General features: G+C 35.5%; 1 protein-coding gene across 1 annotated transcript in view; it reads left to right on the top strand.

The window, feature by feature from the left end:
* The window catches only part of MIB1 (MIB E3 ubiquitin protein ligase 1), a 114,710-nt gene that overhangs the window by 40,307 nt on the left and 51,151 nt on the right, over positions 1–23,252 (top strand). Inside the window, exons 8-10 of the mRNA XM_007448608.1 lie at positions 5,388–5,532; positions 7,167–7,300; positions 12,954–13,061. Coding sequence (XP_007448670.1) covers positions 5,388–5,532; positions 7,167–7,300; positions 12,954–13,061 — 387 coding nt within the window. The remainder of the gene's footprint in view (positions 1–5,387; positions 5,533–7,166; positions 7,301–12,953; positions 13,062–23,252) is intronic.

The following is a 23,252-nucleotide window of genomic DNA, read 5'->3' as shown; positions in this document are numbered from 1 at the left end:
TCCTATCCTTCATGATGTCCTGTCCCTCCATCAGTCCATTCCTCCTTCCTGCCTTAGTCCTTCAGCAGATGTTTTAGCAGAAGCAGTGTGCCTGTTAGCCTTCAGGGATGTACTAGTGAACACAGCAGAAAAAAAAAATCTCTGTTGGTGGTGGTGCTTTCATTCAAAGACATTTCATAGTTTGCACATGATGCTGACATTTTTTATTGCTTTAGTTAGGTATTGAATAAGTGATAGTTGTATTTCAGGACTATATTTTAGAATCATTATTTTCTCCAAAAAGTTGAGTTCTATATAATCCCTCTTTGTTTTGTTTGCTTTTGGTATTAAAGTTGGTTAAAAAAATGTATTAATATAATATACTTCAGGCCTCACTATAGTGTGGTGTTACTTAAAATGTCATTTTTTGACGTATTTTATAGGAGCTATATATACTATTTAAAATTATTTTATAGTCAAGATGTTTTTGTTTTTTCCCTTTATCAGTGACACCTTATAGCATCTTCCATCTGTTGAGTGCCCAGTTATACTGAGCACTGTGCTGAATGATGTATACGTACATACGCAGCACATGCTATATATATGTTTACACATATATACATAAATATACAAACTTTGTCTTAGGAATATTATAAGTAGGTGGTGGTATGACATCCTTATTTTAAATATGAGGAAATCAGAACTAAGATAATGAACTGGAATTTGAACCCAAATCTATATTACTTCAAAGCCTGTCTCCAATATTAAGCTGCTGTATAAGCAAAACCTCTAGGTAATTTCTAGAGGGCAGTACTGGGATTCCAGTAGTGACGATGTAGATTTGAATCTTCTCAAATCCTCATGGTAAAAACAGTCAACAACTAGATTAGTTAGCATAACTGAAAAAGCTACAAACATCTGTAACAAAGCCAGGTGATAGAATAGTCTTTTGAATCTTAAAATGTGAACGAGTAAAGATAAACCATTGACAGCTACAGGGTCTGCATCTGTGTGGGTGGCAGCAGAGAGAATTAATGGAGCATCAGGTGGACCTGAGAAGGGGGAAACTCCAGAATAGCTAATGAGTATTCATTGGTTAGTGTGGTAGATTAATGTGATAACGACAGCCGAACCTGGGAGGGCTCTTGTAGACTCCAGTTTGGGGTGAGAGCAATAGGTCCATGCTAAAGTCTGAAGGGACTGGAGTAGCCTGGGGCTATAAACTCTCCAAACCAACCAGCCAAATCTCCCTTCCAGGGTAGAGCCCTCCATTGAGGAGAAAATGCTGGGAATAGAAGCCAGATTGAGTAGGGTAGAGACAGTAGGCACAAAGGAAAGAGTAAATCCAGGCAAAAGTTGGAAGGGATCATGGTTGAATCCCTATGCACTGTTATTATTGAAAAAGGAGAATAAGGAATAGAATAACTTCTCCACAGACAGATGAAAGTACATCAGAAAGATATGCACAGAAAACTAAAATCTAATAATTCAAAATGAGCTAAAAAATTAAGAAGATGATAAAAGACATGAAAGGATGAAATAAGTCATAATTAGAAATGAGGTAGAACTTAGGAAAGAATTTTTTAAAATTCATTTCAGAAATGAAATAAGCTAGAAGCAACATAGAGCAAATAAATACAACAGATAATGCCTTAAGAGAAACAGAAGGTAAAAAGGAGGAAAAATTTTAAAATCAAAAAGATAAAATGTATTTGAGAGAAAGTGACAAATATAGAATATCTAATATATGTGTATTAGGGAATCCTTGCAAAAAGGAAAAAACAGAAACCAAAGTAATGGAATATAACAAATGCTAAAATTTGTAATTCCAGGAAAGTTTACCTGAAATTGAAAGATTTGAAATTAAATATTAAAAGGGCATGTTGCATACCTGGGAAAACTAATCCAGAACACCAAACACAGAGCCATATTCTGGTAAAATAATAGAATCTTCAAGAAAAGAAAAAATTCTTTGGGTATCTAGGAAAAAAGACCAAGTTACTTATAAAGGAAAGAAAATCAGATTGTTGTTAAGAAAAAAAATGTGATCGCAATGTTTTATGCCAGAAAACAATGAAATAACATTTATTTAAGGTGCTCAAGGAAAGAAAACGTAAGCTAAGGATTTTATATATAACCAAACCGACTTTCAAGTACTGTAAAGGCTGTAGACTGCTGTGAAATGTAAGAATCCAGAGAATTGAGTCCCCATGAGCCTTTTCTGAGTAATCTATTAGAGAATTAGTTTTAGACAACCAAAATGACTGAAGAAATGTCAACTGAAGGACTGGTAGTGATCATTAAATAAATATTTATTTATTGAACTAAGATTAAATGATAGTTATAAAGGAAACGGTAGAGTTTATAATGGTTATATGCTCTAATAACATAAAGTATGACTGTCAGAAAGTGGGCTGGGAATGCAGAGACGATATGGTAAGTTTAATGAGCTGTTTGATTGCATTTTAGTTGTTAATTGGGACTATATAAAGTTTAATATAAACTTTATATTTAAAAAAGCAAACAATGGAAGGATTAACCATAAAGTTAAAAAAAAGTTTTCATGTATAGAAAGGTAATATGATTGGGGGACAAAGGTAGAAGGGAAACATCTTTGAATATGTCTTATTTTATAGATTTGATTTGAAATCACATGTATTTTATACAATTAGAAAACAAAATTAAGTTCAAAAAGGAAACTCCCAAAAGTGGAGAATAAAATGACACAGATGAACCTAAGTGTGTTTCCTGTTGGCATAATCATACAGAGAGGAAATTCCAAGTGATTTCCAAACACAGTAATTTGTCCTTATATCCTTATAGGAGGTCTTTGCCCTTCAGAACTGCATGAAAAAAAATTTAACAATTTTCATAAATTTGTTTGTGATAGTGTTGATATTGTTACTCTGAGACTGTTGTGTGTGTAATATGACAAAAAATCAAATGAGCAGTTATATGATAATTCTAATTTTGTTATTCCCAGTGACCCTGAGGACCGGAATTATCAGAGAGGTAAAAAGGAGACGCAGATGTAGTATAGAAGAGGTTAAGTAAAGACCCTGTAGTCTGGAATTTGAATTGGGAGAGTGTTTACACTCACGATTTATTTTATCTTTGTTTTAAAACACACTGTGCTCCCCTCCATTTCCTAGCTCTGTCCATGAAAAGGCGTGGAAACAGTGACCATTGCAGTAACAATAACGAACCTTAGTGCCTAGATTATGGTCTCGAAATAGCCTTTCCCTCTGTGAAGAATCAGGGCTCTTTGGAGAAATGGCTAATTCTAGTTCTTTGGCAGGAAGTGAACAAGATGAGCCTCATACCAGATAGCAAGGAAGCTATCAAAGATTTCTAGGATGTTAAAAAGATCTAGCAGCCAATTCGAAGGGTTTCTCACCAAATACAAAGACAGATGAATCTATTAAACTGCACCAATTAGTAAAATTAAGATTGGATGAATCTTTATAAGACGAATAACCCTGTTTCTTCAACAAGTAATTTGCAAAGAAAAAAAATGTGTAGGTTTCGTTAGGAACTTGATTTAAACAAACTAAAAAAAAATTGTCATTTGTGAGGCAATCGGAAATTTGAACACTGACTAGTAGTTTATTTTATTGTAGTTATTGATAATTTGGGGTAGGTTGATAATAGTATTGAAGTTATATTTTTAAAGAGTTTACATGACAAAATAATACAAGAGGGGAGAATGGATAGGGAAAACAAGATTGGCCATGAGCTGACAATTGTTAAAACTGGTTGATGGGTACATCAGGATTCAATATACAATTGTCTATTTTTGTGTGTTTGAGATTTTCCATAAAGAACAGTTAAGGAGGAAAAAAAAAAAGTGCAGCCTCAAAGAGTTTGAGATGATGGTGGAAAATTCCAGGTGAAAATGTCTAATGAGAAGTTAAAATTGGTGTGTGTTTTGGGGTGAGGAGAGGGGTAAACAGGGCTGGAGTAGTATATTTTGAAGTCTTTGGAAGTAAGACGATAGTTGTCAAGTGGATTAAATTTCCAAGAAAGTAGAGTAAAAAACAAGGAATAAAGTTTGGGAGAATGAACAGGCTTAGGAATCTGAAGAAGGAAAAGGAGCCAGTGAGTGGAAAAAGGGAAGGAACAGGCAGAAAGATTAGGCTGTCATCCAGTAATCAAGGGAATATTTTCAAGAGTTGGAGTCAGATGCTGTGGAGAGGTCAATATAGAAAACAAGTTCAAGGGCAGTCTCCTCTGTGTTAGGAAATAGTCAGATATTATCACTACTCTTCACCAGTTTTCTAGTGTTGTTATTGGCTATTCTGTTGTGCATAAGAGAATGGGTTTTGGAACTGAGTTTGAAATGGGGCTAATAAGATTACATAGCTTTCAGGATTTTATGTATTAGGTGAGTCAATACTATAAAGCTCTTAGAACAGTACCTACCACGTGAGGGCTGCTGCTTCTGGTTGTATTCCGTACCTAATTGTTCTTCTTACTCCATATATTTAATAAGCATGTTACTTCTACATACTTCTGTTTTGAAATCAGGCTTGATTCCAAAAAGGATTTAAACATAGATGTAAGCTTTGAGCCCTCTTTGGTTTAAATTGCTTTTTTTAGAAATCAGATTTTCTTTTTTTAGGCTAGATTGATAATGGTTTTGGATTACTTGGGTTACAAGTTCTCAAGAAGTATCTTATGAGGTTAAAAAAGGATTGGGGACTTCCCTGGTGGTGCAGTGGTTAAGAATCCGCCTGCCAATGCAGGGGACACAAGATCCCACATGCCGTGGAGCACCTAAGCCCATGTGCCACAACTACTGAGCCTGTCTGTGCTCTAGAGCCCGCAAGCCACAACTACTGAGCCCATGTGCCACAACTACTGAAGCCTGCGTGCTTAGAGCCTGTGCTCCGCAACAAGAGAAGCCACCGCAATGAGAAGCCCGCACACCACGACGAAGAGTAGCCTCTGCTTGCCGCAACTAGAGAAAGCCCATGCGCAGCAATGAAGACCCAACACAGCCAACAATCAATCAATCAATCAATAAATTTACAAAATAAATTTACAGAAAAAAAGGATTGAATATCAGAAACCAAGATTTTGTGAACTTTTATGAATAAAATAGATTGTCATGATTGTTTTATATTATTGTGGAAATGTAGTTTTATTAAAATATTTTTAAAAGATATTCTTTAAAGTTTGTCACTAATAAACAACCCATTTGAATATGATTATCCTTTAAAAGTTTTTTTTATTAGGAGTGAAGTAAAATTAGTACTTTAAATATGTAAAAACTGGTGATTTATTTGACCCGTGTCCCCTGCATCGGCAGGCAGACTCTCAACCACTGCGCCACCAGGGAAGCCCTTGGTGATTGATTTTTATGGTATATACTTCAGACTTGAAACATGAACCTAATTTTTTTTAAGACTTTAGGTAAAGTTGGCCGAGTACAACAAATTTATTCAGACAGTGATTTAAAGGTGGAAGTCTGTGGAACATCTTGGACGTATAATCCAGCAGCAGTTTCCAAGGTGGCATCTGCAGGATCAGCCATTAGCAATGCATCTGGTGGTATGTTTTGTTTCATGTTTCTCTAAAAGTAATATGGTTTACATTAGAACCTTTCCCAATTCCCCAATTCTTGTATACAGATAACGTCATATGTGTTCTTGATTTTCTCCTAGATCACATAACCTCACTTGAATATTAACTATCTTTTAAACTTTCGCTAAAGGTTTTTTGGTTTTTTCCTGCTCTTTTCATATGATGAACAATCTTTGTTCTGGCTAAGGTATGCCCTGGAAAAGGTCCATAAATATGTGCTTTTTCTTGGATATATCAAGGGCTTTTCCACATCAAATCTGAGATACCTGAAGTTCAACATTCTTACTCCTAGTCGGAAGTTATGTTTTCTGCTAAAGAACCATCACTTTCTTAGACTACCTTATTTTCTTTTTATTTCCAATATTATTGCTAGCTGATGGCTTTCTTCCTGGATATTTTTACATATCAGCTATACTTTTTCTCTTGTCATTTAATAGGAGTTATATACATGCCACAATGAGTAGAAAGCTGTGTTGAGATGTGAGTATGCTGGATGCTTGGGTAGACTCATGCCCAAAATCTTTCCTTCTTACACTCCCGCTTTATATACACACTCAGTTCATTCAACAGCAAATTACAGCTTACTGTATGTGTATTGTTGTCATCCAGAAAAGAAGATAGAACCATAACTGTGAACAGTAAGAAAGTAAAGGAAAACATTGGGTGACCTCCAGTTTTATTTTGTACTGCTTTCTACTTCTTTGCTTCTGTCTTGTCTTTCCTGCTGTAATTTGCTAATGTATTTGAAGTTTAAATCATGTGGTGTTATTTTTACCTTGAGGTTAGATGGCATCACAGTAGGCTTACTTTTAACAAATTGAAAGAGTGAAGGATGGTTAATATCCTTCTCTCAAGTAATGTGGACTAGGTGTTGGGCCTCTGCCCCACTTTGTGACTTCTTTCCTTTCCAGTAAGTAGATCCAAGAGTTAAGGAGTGGAACTGGGTAGATTTGCTACTGATAAATGCTATTTAGAAAAAAAATATTGAAAGGGTTTATGTAAACACATCTCTGGTTCTTTCTTGTTTTAGTCAAAACCAATCAATTGGCACCTTTGAAGTATGTTATTAACCCTTAGAGATCCATTTTTAACTGGAAAGTGGTTTGTTCCTAAAGTATTTCCCCAGACATTATAGAGATTATATTGCTTTTGAATCATACATAACCATTGATCTGTTGATCTAGTCTAAGATCTGTAACATTGAGCTCTGAGTGTCCATTATGATATACTTAAGACCTGAAAGACAATTTGTATCATTATGATACTCCCATTGTAGTGTGTTCATTTATAATATCTTTGGTATGACTCCTAAATCTTGAATTATAGTTTGTATGTAACTCTTCTTTTTCTGAAATGTTAACTTGAAGTACATGAATTGGAGTAAACTGGGAATAACTGTGGGCTCGAATTTAATGCAGCTTTATATGGTAGTAATTATAACATGCATGGGTAATATCTGTAGCATAGTACAAAAATAATATTAATGATAGAAATAATAAAAAAGGAAAAGTATATATTATAGGCATATGGGTAATGCTTGTCTGTTGGCAGTTAAGGTTTGAGATCCTCCTGTATTAGCAGCTTTATTTGATGCTTTACAGAAAGACTCTCCCAACTCTTGAAGAAATTATTTGAAACCCAAGAATCTGGTGACCTCAATGAAGAATTAGTTAAGGCTGCTGCCAATGGAGATGTTGCTAAAGTGGAAGATTTGCTAAAAAGACCAGATGTGGATGTGAGCATTTTAAAAATTATTTTGAAGCATATACAAGAATGGAATAGTTATAACGAACCTTATACTTCAACAGTTATGATACTCTGCCACATGTGCTTCATCTATTCCTTCTTGCTTGTTTTTCTAAAGGTATTTTAAAGAAGACACTGGGCATCACTTCTTCATTGTGCATTTCTAAAAGATATTGACATTTTCTTAATACTGACTTTTTAGATTTTATGATTGACAAAATTTACTTTTAGGTTTTTAAGTAGTAAATGTCGTTTTGGGAAATTCAGTGAAATTTTCTCATGTAAATGTTATATTATTATGTTTAAAAAATATATTTTAGTAAATTTTATAAGCAATTTTCCATCTGTCTTTTCAAAACATTTAATTTAAACTTTTTCCCTCCCCTCCTTATGAAAATTGACTGTTTCGTAGTTTATAATGCAGGTGAATTAGGGGTCATGCATTTTGTGAATCTTAATAGTTTATGTTGTAATTTTACCGTTTACAAAAGCCATATTTTAAACGGGTTCAAAATTTAAATTTTGGTTCTCACTTAGTCATCCATTGGCTTTGTCATTGCTACTATTGTGGCACCAGTATGATGTCAGTACCAGCCAAGAGACTGTAGGTTGAGTGTCAATTTGGATCATTGTCACTGTGTAGTGAGGGCTTTTGTTGCCACATTTTTGTGTGCAAGTATGCTGGATAGTTTGACAAAGATCAGATCTGTAACTATAAGGTGTAAACATCTTATTTCTATGATCTCACGTGGCATTTTAGGTTTATTAGAGATCAATTGCAGCAGCATGACGCAGTGGTTTCTTGATTGGTTATGAGCTATGTCACAAATAACTTGCTTCAGATATTCAAGTTTTTTGTGTTTGGAAAGTAGAGTCAGATTTCTTTTATATTCAGTCAAACAGATTTACATGTTATTGTACTTAATTCTTTCCTTTATTTAATTACTAATTTATTTTAGTTGTTTTTTAGAATGTCATACATTCTGAAAATTTCAAGGGAAAAACAGTCCTACAAGGTTTGTTATGAAAAACAGCATCTCTTTCTCAATCTTATTTTACTTTTCTTCAGAGGCAGCTATTTTCACCTCTTTCAGCTGATTTTCTTCATATACTTACCTCCACATCTTTCAATAACATATTTCTATTGTTATTTCTTGATTTTTATGTTTTAGGAATTATCTTTTGGTACCTCTCTGTGAAGGTGAGGATTCAGCTTTCTTTTGCCCTCCAGCCCATCCCCACTACACACATACACACCTCTTCCAGGTTCTTAATGTGGTATTATATTGTATTGTAATTTTGTTAAGATTAAAGTTAATTGTACATGTTATTATTCAAATGACATTCATATCTAAGCTGTGGAGGATACTAGATTGTGTTTTCTTACACAACTTTCTGTTTTCCTTGGTGTTCATAATTGTTCTTTAAAAAAAGACTAAGGTGTAATTTACATACAGTGAAATACATGGATCAGTTTTGACAAATGCATATACCCACATAATCCACAGCCTTATTAAGATATAGAACATTTCCTTCGTTCCAAAGAGTTCATTTGTAGTTTTTCCCAGTCTCTCTTAATCCCAAGAGATAATCTGAAATTGTTTTCACTTATTAGCAATCTATATTGTTATAATTAATTCTTCTCCAAAATTCTCTCTAATTGTGTAATCTGTCAAAAAATTCAGGCACATCAGGTATGTATTCATTTTATCTTCTGAGAGAGATTTCTCTCGGTGCCTTCTGACCTCTTCCATTTGGCCAGGTTGCTCTCCATGCCTGATGCCCGTTTGGAATGTCTCTCACCCGTCATCCTGGAGGTGCCCTTCCCCTCTCTCCTGCGTTGGATTTTTTGTTTTCTGTATCCTCTGTCCTTCTGTTTCAAAGTTTATTCCCTCTTTTGTGATGTATGGCTTTTAGTAGCTTCTTCAGAAAAAGAGTGCATGGGAAATAGACCTTCAATATATATATTTTTTAACCTTACTATTAGGTTTTAGATGGGAATAGAATTCAAGGTTAGATATTATTTTCCTTCAGAATAATCCCATTTTCTTCCAGCATTCAGAATTGCTGTTGAGAAGACTTAGTACTAAGGAATGTGATTGCTGGATCATATAGTAAGAATGTTTCCCTGATGGTATATATTGTGGAGCATCTTTTCATATGCTTATTTGCCATTTGTATGTCTTCTTTTTTTTTTTTTTTTTTTTTTTTTTTTTTTTTTTGGTTGGCATCCTGCTATAAAGTGGAGGTTTCTCTTCTCCCTCATATTTATTTATTTGTGTATTTCTATCAGTATGAACTCATGAGTTTTGATTTTTTTTCCCTGATGGATTATAATCAGTATCATTATTTATTTATTTTTTTTAACATCTTTATTGGGGTATAATTGCTTTACAATGGTGTGTTAGTTTCTGCTTTATAACAGAGTGAGTCAGTTATACATATATATATGTTCCCATATCTCTTCCCTCTTTGTCTCCCTCCCTCCCACCCTCCCTATCCCACCCCTCCAGACAGCCACAAAGAACCGAGCCGGTTTCCCTGTGCCATGCGGCTGCTTCCCACTGGCTATCTACCTTACGTTTGTTAGTATATATATGTCCATGTCTCTCTCTCGCCCTATCACACCTCACCCTTCCCCCTCCCTGTATGTCTTCTTTGGTGAGGTGTTTGTTCAGGTCTTTGGCCCAGTTTTTAATTGGGCTGTTTTCTTAATGTTGAGTTTTAAGAGTTCTTTGTATATTTTGGATAACAGTACTTTATTAGATATGTCTTTCGCAAATATTTTTTCCCAGTCCGTGGCTTGTCTTCTCATTACCTTGATATTTTGTTTTGCAGAGCAGAAAATCTTAATTTTAGTGAAGTTCAGCTTATCAACTATTTCTTTCATAGATCATGTCTTTGGTGTTGTATCTTAAAAAAAGAAGTCATCACCATACCCAAGGTCATCTAGAGTTTCTCCTATGTTATCTTTTAGAAGTTTTACAGTTTTGTGTTTTACATTTAGATCTGTGATCCATTTTAAGTTAATTTTTGTGAAAGGTGTAAGGTCTGTATCTAGATTCATTTTTTTCATGTGGTTCCAGCACCATTTGTTAAAAAGATTATCTTTGCTCCGTTGTATTGCCTTTGCTTCTTTGTTAAAAATCACTTGACTATATTTATGAGAGGCTATTTCTGGGCTTTCTGTTCTTTTCCTTTGTTCCATTTGTCTATTCTTTGGCCAGTACCACACTGTTTTGATTACTGTAGCTTTGTAGTAAGTCTTGGAGTCAGGTAGTGTCGGTCCTCCACATTTGTTCTTCTTCAGTATTAAGTTGGCTATTCTGGGTCTTTTGCCTTTCAGTATAAACTTTAGAATCAGTTTGTCAGTATCCATAAAATAACTTGCTGGGATTTTCATAGGGATTGCATTGAATTTATGGATCAAGTTGGGAAGAACTGTTAGTCTTTCTATCCATGAACATGGAGTATACTCCATTTATTTAGTTCCTTGATTTCATTCATCAGAGTTTTGTAGTTCTCCTCATGTAGATCTTATACATATTTTGTTAGATTTATACTTTAGTGTTTGATTTTGGGGGGTGTAATGGTAATGTGATGGTATTGTGTTTTTTTATATACATTTCCTTGATTATTAGTAATGTTGAGCATCTTTCTATGTATCTGTTGGCCATCTGTATGTTTTCGTTGGAAAAATGTCCATTCAGATCCTCTGCTCATTCTTTAATCAAATTGTTTTTCTTGCTTTTGAGTTGTATGGGTTCTTTATATATTTTGGATATTAACTCCTTATCAGATGTATGATTTGCACATATTTTCTCCTATTCAGCAGGTTGCCTTTTCATTTTGTTGATGATTTCCTTTGCTGTGCTGTGATATTATGTTTTCAGTTTCATATTCTACTTGTTAGTATATAGGAATGCAATTGACACTTGTGTATTAACCTTGTATCCTGCAGCCTAGCTATAATTGCTTATTAGTTCCAGGAGTTTTTTGGTCTCTTTCAGATTTTCTACATAGATGATCATGTCATCTGCGAACAAGGACAGTTTCCTGTCTTCTTTCTCAATCTGTATACCTTTTCTTTTCTTTTCTTGCCTTACTGTATTAGCAAGGATTTCTAGTATGATGTTGAAAAGGAGTGGTGGGAGTGGACCTGCTTGCCTTGTACCCAATTTTAATAGGAAAGTTTGGAGTTTCTCACCATTAAATATGATGCTAGCTGTAATTTTTTTGTACCTAGTCTTTTTCAAATTGAGAAAGTTCCCCTTTATTCCTTGTTTACTGAGAGTTTTTATGATGGGTGTTGGATTTTGTCACATGCTTTTTCTGCCTCTATTGATACAATCATGTGATTTTTCTTCTTAACTCTGTTCGTGTGATGGATTACGTTAATTGAGTTTTCAATGTTGAACCAGCCTTCCATACCTGGGATAAATTCTACTTGGTTGTGGTGTATAATTCTTTATGTACTTTTTGGGATTTGATGTGCTAACATTTTGTTGAGGATTTTTGTATCTGTGTTCATGAGAGATATTGGTCTGTAGTTTTCCTTTCTTGTAGTGTCTTTGTCCGGTTTTGGTATTAGGGTAATCTGCCCTCATAGAATGACTTAGGAAGTTTTCCTTCAGCTTCTAGCCTCTGAAAGAGATTGTAGAGAATTGGTATAATTCTTCCTTAAATGTTTGGTAGAATTCACTGGTAAACCCATATGGGTCTAGTGCTTTTGGTTTTTGAAGTTAATTAATTATTGATTCAGTTTCTTTATTGGACAGAGGCCTTTCACATGGTCTGTTTCTTCTTGTGTGAATTTTGGCAGATTGTGTCTTTCAAGAAATTGGTCCATTTCATCTAGCCTATCAAATTTGTGGGCAGTTGCCAGAATATTCCATATTATCCTTTTAATGTCCATGGGATCTGTAATGATACCCCCTTTTCTTATATTAGTAATTGGTGTCCTTAGCCATTTTTTTATAAAAGGTTTTATGGATGGGAGTGAATGTAGTAGGATTAAGGAATTACACTTAGACTTGGGTGTATCCATGAATAAGTAATGCATTTACACAACATCTGAAGTGAAGAAAAGGTTGGTTGAAAATTACTGCTTTATATTAGAGCAGTTGTGTATAGCTACCCTGGTAACTCATTTATGTATGCTTCACGGTAGTTTGCAAACTACCATTGTCAAACTACCATTAGCATTTGGCTATATTGGCTGAATTGAATTTCTTTATACTGTAGCAGACAGTATCTTTTCTAAAGGTTTTTCCATTCACCTCATTGCTTTTTCTTCATCGAAACAGACTCTGAGATTGAATAATTCAAGTAGACATATACACACAAAACGAATGTAACTTACTTCCCTTCGTCCCTTCTTCCCCTCCTTCTTTTCTATTTTCACCTTTGCAGACTGCCTAAAAGTTTTCATAACTCTTTGAACAATGGAAATTTCAAAGTGCCTGTATCCCGCCCTAAATTAGAGAAACCAGTTTCTGGTGATCTATGCTAGGGTATATAGAACACCAACCTAAATTGTTTTCATAGAATCATATAATTTGCTGGCTTTAAACCTACACTGTATGTATATATTGGCTCTTTCTGATTTGTGACATTCCTTCACCCTTTCTTTTTTTATTTAGGTGAATGGACAGTGTGCTGGTCACACAGCCATGCAAGCTGCTAGTCAGAATGGACATGTTGACATTTTGAAGTTACTGTTGAAGCAAAATGTGGATGTAGAAGCAGAGGTAATTAAAACTAAGCTTAAAGAATATTTTAAGTAAAAATTAACGTCCTAGAAATGGTACTTCTTATCATGAGATGGATTTTTTTCATTTTGAAATTTAATATTAACCTAAGGCTTTTCTGATTGAAAAGAAAAATTTGACAAAAGACAGCTTTGAAGCATTTTGTGTTTTTCTGTGATCGCTCAGTATTCTAGGCATAACCCTAAGTGAAGATAGTTTCCTTTTGCTATGGTAGAAGCACCATGTTGTTGGGAGCCCAGTTGGATTTACCCATGAGTCATGCTGGGGAAATTGAGGGAATAGGAATATAAATCACGTGCGGCAAGATTTTTCCTGATATGTGACACTCAGAGGCCTTTTGTTGTTGTTGTTTATCTCCTGAGGGGAAAAGTAAACTAGAATTTGTTTAGTCTTTTTGTTTCCTAATCTTTATATGGGTTTTTGAAGATTTTTATAATGCATGTTTATCGCTCTGTGTGTGTATATGTGCTTAATTTAGAGTATATTCTTATTAAAGGAGAAATAAATGATTTTTACTATCATTGGAATTTCATTGTATGGCTGGTATGAGGGATGGCTCCCTTTGTTGTAGCTAACTATAACCTCATCACTTAAAGAGTATATTAGAATTACATTTGTTTTAGTCTAATATAAGATTATTTAGGAATAAGCCAAATTCTATCAAAGTTTAACTAGACAAGAGGTTGCAATTTTGTCCAAATGACACTCTCATCTGAGGAAGCTATTTAATATGGATTTGAATTTCTGAGGGCTAAATTTGTTGACCAGCCTGTTTTTACTAATTATAAAATTTTAATGACATATATTTGAAAAGAGAAGTCTTACATTATTTTTGCTTTTTTCCCCCAGTTGTATGTATCTTGAGTTGTTGGACAGCTACTAAAGAGCCATTGGTTTTGTAGGTGTAAATAAGTCATCTTTGATGTTGGAATTTTTCTTTTGCCTAGAGCTTGAATTTTAAAGTAGTATATTATACGTTTGTAAACTATATGAGATGTTGTGTAGAATAGGGATGCAGCTGTGGGGTGGGGAATGACGTTAGCACTATTTCTCAAGAGTAGGGGTTTTTTTTCCTTAATTGAACTCAAATACAAAGCAAATGGTTAGTTATTACTGTACACATAAGCTTGGAGTTGGAGTGAAGCTCAGTAGGCTAGGTGTTTGTAAATAATTTATCTTTCACTTTGGAAACCACATCTCTTACTAAAGCAGTAAGGTACAGGTGGACTTCTACCATATCTCCTCCTTTGGATTTCCATTCTGTGCATTTTCTGTTTTAAAAACCATTGTAGGCAGATGTAATTTGTAGAAATAGCGTGAAAAAGGAATATTTACACATCAGGTTAAATTAATAACACAGTGTCCCAACTGGTAGAGGAAAAACTACATTTAAAAATTGGATTGAAATATAAATATAATTCATTGCCTAAGAGTAAAACAAAAATTTATCAAAGTTTCATTTTTCTAGAATGTAAGAATTAACATTGTCTGTCATAAACAGCAATATAGTTTGTTTAAAACAGTGATTCTTAATTGGGGCACATTTTTGTCCCACGGGGGCATTTTGTGGAGACATTTTTGATTGTCACAACTGGTTGCTAGGGAGCAGGGGAGTATTACTGGCATCTAATGGGTAGAAACTAAGGATGCTACTAAATATCCTGCAGTGTACAGGGCAGCTCTCACAACAAAGAGTGATCTGGTCCAAAATGTTAGTAGCGCTGAGGTTGGGAAATCCTGGTTTAAAAGTTGGAGAAAATAGTTAATTTTACGAATGCACATAAAATTGTGATTCATCATGCACTAGCTTGTTTGTAAGTTGATTGGTTGCTATTAGTTTTTTTATTATTGGAAATTTTAAACATGTATAGAAATAGAATAGTATAATGAATCCTGTGTACCCGTTACTCTACTTCAGTTATTTTTCCTGGTCAGTTTTGTCTTATCTGTACCCTCTTGCCTCCCATTTCCTCCACTGACTTATTTTGAAGCAGATCCAGATATCATATTATTTAATCTGTAAATCTTTTAGTACGTATCCTAGAAGATAAAAACTTTATTTTTTCTTTATTTTTTCTAGAAAAGTTTTTCTTTTCTAAAAACTTTATTGTACCTTTAACACATGTAGGCACGATAATTTAACAATGATTTTTTAAAAATCTGATTTTATTAAAAGTTTTGAGGTTAGCTGAAGAATAAAGAGAATAATATATTTTGTTGTCTAGTTATCTCATTCTACATTAATTTTTTTCATCTCCATCAGGAAGTGAGCTCAAGATAGTATAGATTACAGGTTGCAAACTATAGCAGGCCAAGTCCAGCCCTTCATTTGTATTTTAAAGTATTATTGGAACACAACACACCCATTAATTAATTTTATTGTGTATGGCTGCTTTTGTGCTACAGCTGCAGAATTGAGTAGCTGTGTAGTTGTGATAAGAGATCATATAACCTGTAAAACCTAAAATATTTACTTTCTGGCCCTTCACAGAAAAGTTTGCTCTCCCCTAATATAGATGACTATTACAGATTTTAGTTGATTCAAGCTGTTAGTAAGCTAAATTATTTGCTATATATTATACCTTTCAAGTATGTGATAAGGTTACATTTTTTTCCCTATTTCTTTTTCTTAGGGAAAACTCAGAGCTATTTTGGAAAGTTGGTTGTCTCCATGTATGACCTACTGAGTACAGTAGGATTACATTCTGTTTCCTTCTTAATGTGTAGTTAAAGGCACCGAGGACTGTGAGATCTTAGGTATGTTGATATGGGTGAGCTAATGTTTGATCCTCCAGGGACTCAGTTGTTTTTTTTTTTTCCCCCTACTGATGAATATAATAGGTAAAGGTGTGGAGGATTTATTTTAATGGAAAGGAAGCCCACTTTTAAAAAGTGTGTTCTTTACAGTAAGTTTTTCAAATATAGTACAAATATATACTGAAGATGTCAGTAAACTTTAGGTAGTTTCATTATTTAAGGTTAATGAAACTCTTTTAATGGAGAATATTAATAGTAGGGAACAGTACTCGACATTGTCAGAAAACCCAAGTTTTAATGGTATTGTTGCTGTCTAAAATGATATTGGGCAAAAAGTTTAATTGGTATAAGCTTCAGTTTCCTCATCTATGAAAATAACTGAAAGGGTTGGGGAATAGAGTAAGGGAAATAATTAAGATACCATTTATAATGTAGAACACAATGGGAATTTAAAGTATCATTATTACCTGTGTTTGACTGTTCTTTTTTTAAAAAAAATAATTAATTTATTTGTTTTAGTTTTGGCTGTGTTGGGTCTTCGTTGCTGCGCACGGGCTTTCTCTAGTTGCAGCGAGCAGGAGCTACTCTTTGTTGCAGTGCACGGGCTTCTCATTGCGATGGCTTCTCTTGTTGCAGAGCACAGGCTCTAGGCACACGGGCTTCAGTAGTTGTGGCTCGCGGGCTCTAGAGCACAGGCTCAGTATTTGTGGTGCATGGGCTTAGTTGCTCCGCAGCATGTGGGATTTTCCCAGACCAGGGCTTGAACCCATGTCCCTTGCGTTGGCACGTGGATTCTTAACCACTGCGCCACCAGGGAAGTCCCTGACTGTTCTTATTAAAGATTTCTTTCCAACTAGTGGGAGTTAGCACAGTTTCTCAAAAAAACCCCAGATGCTAATTCTGTCTGATTCTGCTTATCTAGTTAATGAAAACAAAACTGTATAAACTTTTTATTTACCTGTAATCTGAAAAGGAACGGGCAAGTGGACTTTAAGACTGGTCAGTTTAAGGAAATTCTTTTCTTAAAAACAAGTCAGAACTCAGAATAATAACATCCAGAATGGCTCTAGGAATTGGTACACATGGTTCCTGGGGATCCACGTTAATTCAGGTTGTGACTAGAGGCTTTCCCACCTCCCTACATGCCCCCCCTGAAATACTGGCACTATTAAAAACGTGGGATGTCAAGAGAAAGATTTGGTTTATAAGACCCAGAAAACAGTCGTTAAGGTGCCTTTTACAGGAAAGCAGACTGCAATCTAAGATTGCCCAAATAAAAAAGGTCAGGTTTTAAAAGGGGACATATCATAGTTTTATAGTTCTCCCTTATCAGTAAATTTAGTTGTGCAGGTTGGGTCTTAAGAATCGTCATTCGTTGATTCCTCTTTATTTTCCCTATATTCCTCATTTGGTCTATCACTAAATTCTGTTGGCCCTTTAAAATATATCCAGAATTTAAACAGTTTTCATCTTTCCTGCTGCCATTGTGCTGGTCTCCTCACACTTCTCTTCTCCCAGGTATCTTCATGGCCTTCTCTTTCACTTCTTTCAGGTATTTACTCAAACCTTCCTTGGGAGGGGCCATCCCTTGGCTGTCTTATCTAATCTTTTTTCCCTGCTGTTTTTTCTCCTTGGCACTTTCTGCTACCTAACATTTACATTTTATTTACTTATTTCATTTATAATATTCTGTCTCCCCCACTAGAATGTAAACTCCATGAGGGTGAACTTTATCTTGCCCATTGTTGTTCTCCAGTGTCCAGAACAGTACTGAGCTCATAGTAGGCACCTAGTAAATACTCATTGAAGGAATGAATAAATGAATGAACGAACAAACCAGAATGTACCATTTCCAGACAATCTAAAGGTTTTAATGTTATCACAATACCAGCATCTTGATTAACTGAACAAGTTTTAAGGAAAATAAGATGAAGTACAATATTATATTTGAGAATAATAAAATATTGAACGAATAATATAATAATTGACCTAATTTACTGAAAATATCAGTGAGTTCAGGAAATATTTAATTTCATTGATGGCAAAAATCACGGGGACTTCCCTGGTGGTACAATGGTTAAGAATCTGCCTGCCAATGCAGGGGACATGGGTTCAAGCCCTTGTCTGGGAAGATCCTACATGCCGCAGAGCAACTAAGCTCGTGTGCCACAACTACTCAGCCTGCGAGCCACAACTCCTGAGCCTGTGAGCCACAATTACTGAAGCCTGCGTGCCTAGAGCCTTGCTCTGCAACAAGAGAAGCCACAGCAATGAGAAGCCCACACACCGCAATGAAGAGTAACCCCCGCTCACTGCAACTAGAGAAAGCCCGTGCGCAGCAGCAAAGATGCAATGCAGCCAAAAAACAGAAAAAGTCATGATAGTTACCAAGAGGATTCTGGGACGGTGGTGGAGTAGGAAGTACTAGGAATCCATCTCCCCATCTAGACAACAACTGCACTGTCAGAATCTTTCTGATGTAACTATTTTAGAACTCTGGCTTCTGTTGAAGGCTTGCTACTTCCAAGGGAAGGCTTGGGGGTTAATTGTGGTTAATTTTGGTCAATTTCGGCTCTTAGCTCAGCAGGAGCTACACATACCCCACCCTCCAGCCCAGTGACAGGCAGCCAGGTATGTGTTCTTAGATCAGCTTGCAAGGTGTTCTAATCCTTGATTGCTGCTTCTGATTATGGAGGTGCAGGCACAGAGGTGGGTAGCCATTGTTGCACCCTCCCATTGTTGCAAGCCCTTCCTCATTGGCTGAAGTTACTTCCAGAGGATTTAAGGGTCTGTGCTTTTTTCTGCTTCCCCTTCCATTTTTCTTTTTCTCCTTTTGGGAGCCTGGCATTAAAGACTATGACATTCAAAAGCAACTGAATATATGAGGGAAATTAGAAAGGCATTGCACATACCTGAGGAAAGGTGCAGGCTCAGAAAAGACCCAAGGAGACCTTAAGTTTACACCTCAGGCTGTAAGCATGAAGACAGGCTAAAACAGTCAAAACCAAACCAAAACCTTTTTAAAACCAAAAACAAACCCTGCAGCAGGGGAAGACTCTGATTTCCAGACTTATGGCATGATTAGATTCAAATGTCCAGTTTTCAACAGAAAAATCACAAGGTAAACAGCGAAATAGGAAAGTATGGCCCATTCAAAGGAAAAAAAAATAAACCAACAAGTAAATGTACCTGAGAAAAACCAGATGACAATCTACTAGACAATGACTCTAAAACAGTTGTCTTAAAGATTCTCAAAGAACTAAATGAAGATGTGTAGAAAGTCAAGAAAATGATGTGTGAACAAAATGGAAATATCAATGAAGACATAGATCACCTAAAAAGAAACTAAAAACAAATTCCAAAGCTGAAAAGTGTAAGAACTTAAATGAAAGATTCATAGGGGAATTCAAAGAGAGATTTAACGAGGCAGAAGAAAGAACCAGTGAACTGGAAGATAGGACAATGGGAATTATCAAGTCTGAGAAACAGAAAGAAAAAAGACTGAAGAAAAATGAAGAAAGCCTAAGGGACCTGTGGGGCATCATCAAGTGGACCACCGTACACATTGTGAGAATCCTAGAAAGAGAAGGCAGAAGGAGAGAAAGGGGCAGAGAGGTTATTTGAAGAAACAATGGCTAGAAACTCCCCAGATTTGATGAAAGATATAAACATCCAAAAAGCAGAATGAATTCCATATAGGATGAACTCACCCCCACATTGTGATACATTATAATCAGACTTTCAAAAGACAAAGAGAATCTTGAAAGCAGCAAGAGAGAAGCGACTTGTCACTTATAAGAGATCCTTTTAAGATTTTCAACAGATTTCTCATCAAAAACTTTGGAGGCCAGAAGATAGTGGGCTGATATCTTCAAAGTGCTAAAAAGGAAGAAACAAAAAACAAAAAAGGGGCTTCCCTGGTGGCGCAGTGGTTGAGAGTCCACCTGCCGATAAAGGGTACACGGGTTCGTGCCCTGGTCCTGGAAGATCCCACATGCTGCGGAGCGGCTGGGCCCGTGAGCCTTGGCCGCTGAGCCTGCGCGTCCAGAGCCTGTGCTCAGCAATGGGAGAGGCCACAACAGTGAGAGGCCTGCGTATGGCAAAAAAACCCCAAAAAAACCCCTGTCAACCAAGAATCATATATGTAGCAAAACTGTGCTTCAAAAATGAGGGAGAAATTAAGACATTCCCAGACAAAAGCTGAGGGAGTTTGTTGCCACTGGACGTGCCTTGTAAGAATCCCAAAAGGGAGTCCTGCAGGTTGAAATGAAAGGATATTAGACAGTAACCCGAAGCCATATGAAGAAATAAAATCTCAGTAAAGGCAAATACAAGGGCAATTATAAAAGAAAGCATTATTTTAACAACAGTTTGTAACTCCACATCTTATTTTCTACATAATTTAAGAGACTGATGGATTTTTAAAAAACAGTTATTAGCTTGTGTTTTGGGGCATACCATGTACAAAGATGTAATTTTGTGACATCAGTAACTTGAAAGGGGTGGGGATGGAGCTGTAAACAAGTAGAGTTTTTGTACGTTGTTGAAGTTAAGCTGGTATAAATTCAAATTAGATTCTTATAACTTTAGGAAGTTAAATGTAATCCCTGTGGTGACCACAAAGAAAACAGTTATAGCATAAAGGAAATGAGAAGGAAATTAAAACATTTCACTACAAAAGAGCAACTAAATACAAAAGAGACAGTAATGTAGGAAATGAGGGGGAAAAAAGGCTGTATGGCATATGGAAAACAAATAGCAAAATTATGGAAGTTTTTCCTTCTCAGTAATTATTTTAAATGGATTAAACTCCAAAAGACAGAGATGGCAGAATGGATTAAAAAAAATATTCTAACTGCGCAGTCTATAGGAGACTTACTTTAGATGCAGAGACACAGGTATGTTATTTGTATTTTACCACAATAAAAAATCATTAAAAAAATGATTGAGGAAAAAAATGCATGATTGTTATTAAGGCATATTAAGGATTCAATTCAACACCCATTTTGGTTCCTACTAGTAGTAGGTACTATGATACGTCTTGAGAATAAAGATGATTAAGACGCAGTCGTAGCCCGCACGAAGCTCACAGTCAAATAAAAATGACAGACTTGCAAACAAATTATTATTCTGTAGTGTGATAAGTGATATGACAGAAGAAGAGTTAAAATAATTTTGTGAGAGTCAGGGCAAGTTTCATAGGAGAGGAGTTACCTGAGCTGAGTTTTAAAGAATGTGTATTTTCAAACCAAAAAGGTAATGAATAAGAGCATTGAAGTTTGAGAGCAGCACATGAACATATGGGGTGAAGTAAGTTGGTAAGTTAGTTTTATATATGAGGGAACATGGCAAGCAGATGAGTCTGGAATGGTCCACAGAAGTAAGCTTTAAAAGAGGTTTGTTCTTTATATAGTGGAGTTACATTAAAGAGTTTTAAACATAAATTCTGTGTTTTACAAAGAGAATTCTGTTTTTTGTGTGAAGAATAGATTGGGGTAAGAATGCTGGGTGAGCTATGGCAGTAGGTCAAGTGAATGAGAATGAAGGAAGGTCTGAATTAATTAGCTGTAGAATTGGACAAGAGAGAATAGATAGCCATAGAAGTTGGTGTTTGACCTAGGGGTTCAGGGAAAGGAAGTAGGTGAGCATGACCTACAGATCCTGATTTTGTTGACTGTACCGTCTGTGGTTTTATCAGCTAAGATAGGGAAGAGTGGAGCAAGAGCAGGTTTTGGAGGCTGAGAGGAAACAGGAGCAAGAGGATAGAAAGAACCAAGATCAGTTTAAGGTTTAATTTGAGGCCCCTTTGCAGATCTTTTTAGGTAACCTTTTGGGAGTGAGCTATTGTGTTGTCCCTCAACATCTCGTTTGTTGGCAGTATCAAAGACAGAATAATGACCTCAATGTTTGAGGTTTTTTGGAATATTTAAGATAAATTCGGAAGAAAGCAACAAAACCTGTAAGTTAAGGTCTTTGTTCAACTGAGATTTTCTAAGTTAGAATAAAAATCTGGAAATTAATTGTTGTTTTCTAGTGTGTATATGTATTTTACAAAATCTTTAAACTTTCCTTATGTATTTCCCTTTGACATATATTTGGATTTTAAGGGTTTTTTTTTTAATGTAAACAAATTGTTGACGGAACCTGCATAAAAGTGTTTCGGTAGCAGTTTTCTAACAATCATAAATATATGGTACACTTCATAAATAGTTCCTGTTTTTATTCAGTGAGTGTTAGTGGATTCCCATTTTTAATGGTAGGAGTACCACTAGATAGGCTTAAAAATTATAACAGAAAATAAATCCAGATTGGAGGTTAGGAAGATCTTACATCTAGGATTCTGAATGCTGAAATGTGTTACCAGAGAGGTTAACAATACATACACACAAACAATATTTTTTTTTGTAAGAAGCTTGTTTTTCTGGAATGTTTAAATATAATGCTACTCAGAGGAACAAGAGTTGAATCTTAAATCTTTCCTGTGGTAGTTTGCCAGTTCCTTTATGCTTAATGTTAAGAGGTAACAAAAACTCCTAACCTTGTTTAGCTGGAATGTTAGTAAGGTAGAAGTACTCCTGAGTCTTGGATTCCTACCTTTTCAAGAATGGTTGTCAAGTCATCATGGACTTCTACTTGAGCGGTTTTACTTTTAGTATCTGTTTGAGAAAGTATGCAGAGACCAAAAACTGATCTGAATTCAGCAACTGTTTTGTTTATTTGTTTTAAATATATTTAACCACAGCGTATTTATCTGTGTTATCTTTGAAAAGTAGTTCAGATAAGCTCGAGGGCCATGTGGAGTTTCAAACCACTTGCAAAAACTGGAGTCCACCAGGGGCTACCATGGGTTGGAGAAAGTCTGAGAGTATGCTTACATCTGGGTGTTAAAATTTGAGATGTGTATGGAATAAAGACAATACCCTTATAATATCCTTCTCCATCTGCATCTAGCAAGGTAATGAGACTCTTTGGGGATGGGCTGTGTATATTATCTTTACGGTGCAGTACAAGCATTTTTTTTTTTAAGCAGTTTCTTGCACTTGAAAAAAATTAAAGCAGTTGGGTCTTTTTCTACCTCTCATCTCCTCAGAAATATGCCAGCAGAAGGTGAGGCATTGCTACTGGATTCCTCTGAAATAGTTTTAGAATTTGGGATGTATAGAATTGTACTTGTTTATGTTTCATTTTTATCTTTAAATGAAATACTTAATTGTTTTCTGTTCTTAAATATACAGAAGAGTGTATGCTCACCAGCCAGAGATAACCAGTGTTAACATGTTGATACATTTCTCTCCCTTAAAGCTAGTTGAGATCATACTGTTTGGCATTCATTCTTTTTTTTTAATTACTCAATCGCTAGCGCGTAATTTTTTTTTTTTTTTTTTTGGGTTTTTGGGCTCCTCTCTGTGGTGG

This window comes from Lipotes vexillifer, unplaced genomic scaffold (assembly GCF_000442215.2).
Source record: "Lipotes vexillifer unplaced genomic scaffold, Lipotes_vexillifer_v1.1 scaffold168, whole genome shotgun sequence".
Taxonomy (NCBI): domain Eukaryota; kingdom Metazoa; phylum Chordata; class Mammalia; order Artiodactyla; family Lipotidae; genus Lipotes; species Lipotes vexillifer.
Note: the sequence above shows the minus strand (reverse complement) of the source record. Positions and strands in the feature narration are given on the sequence as shown.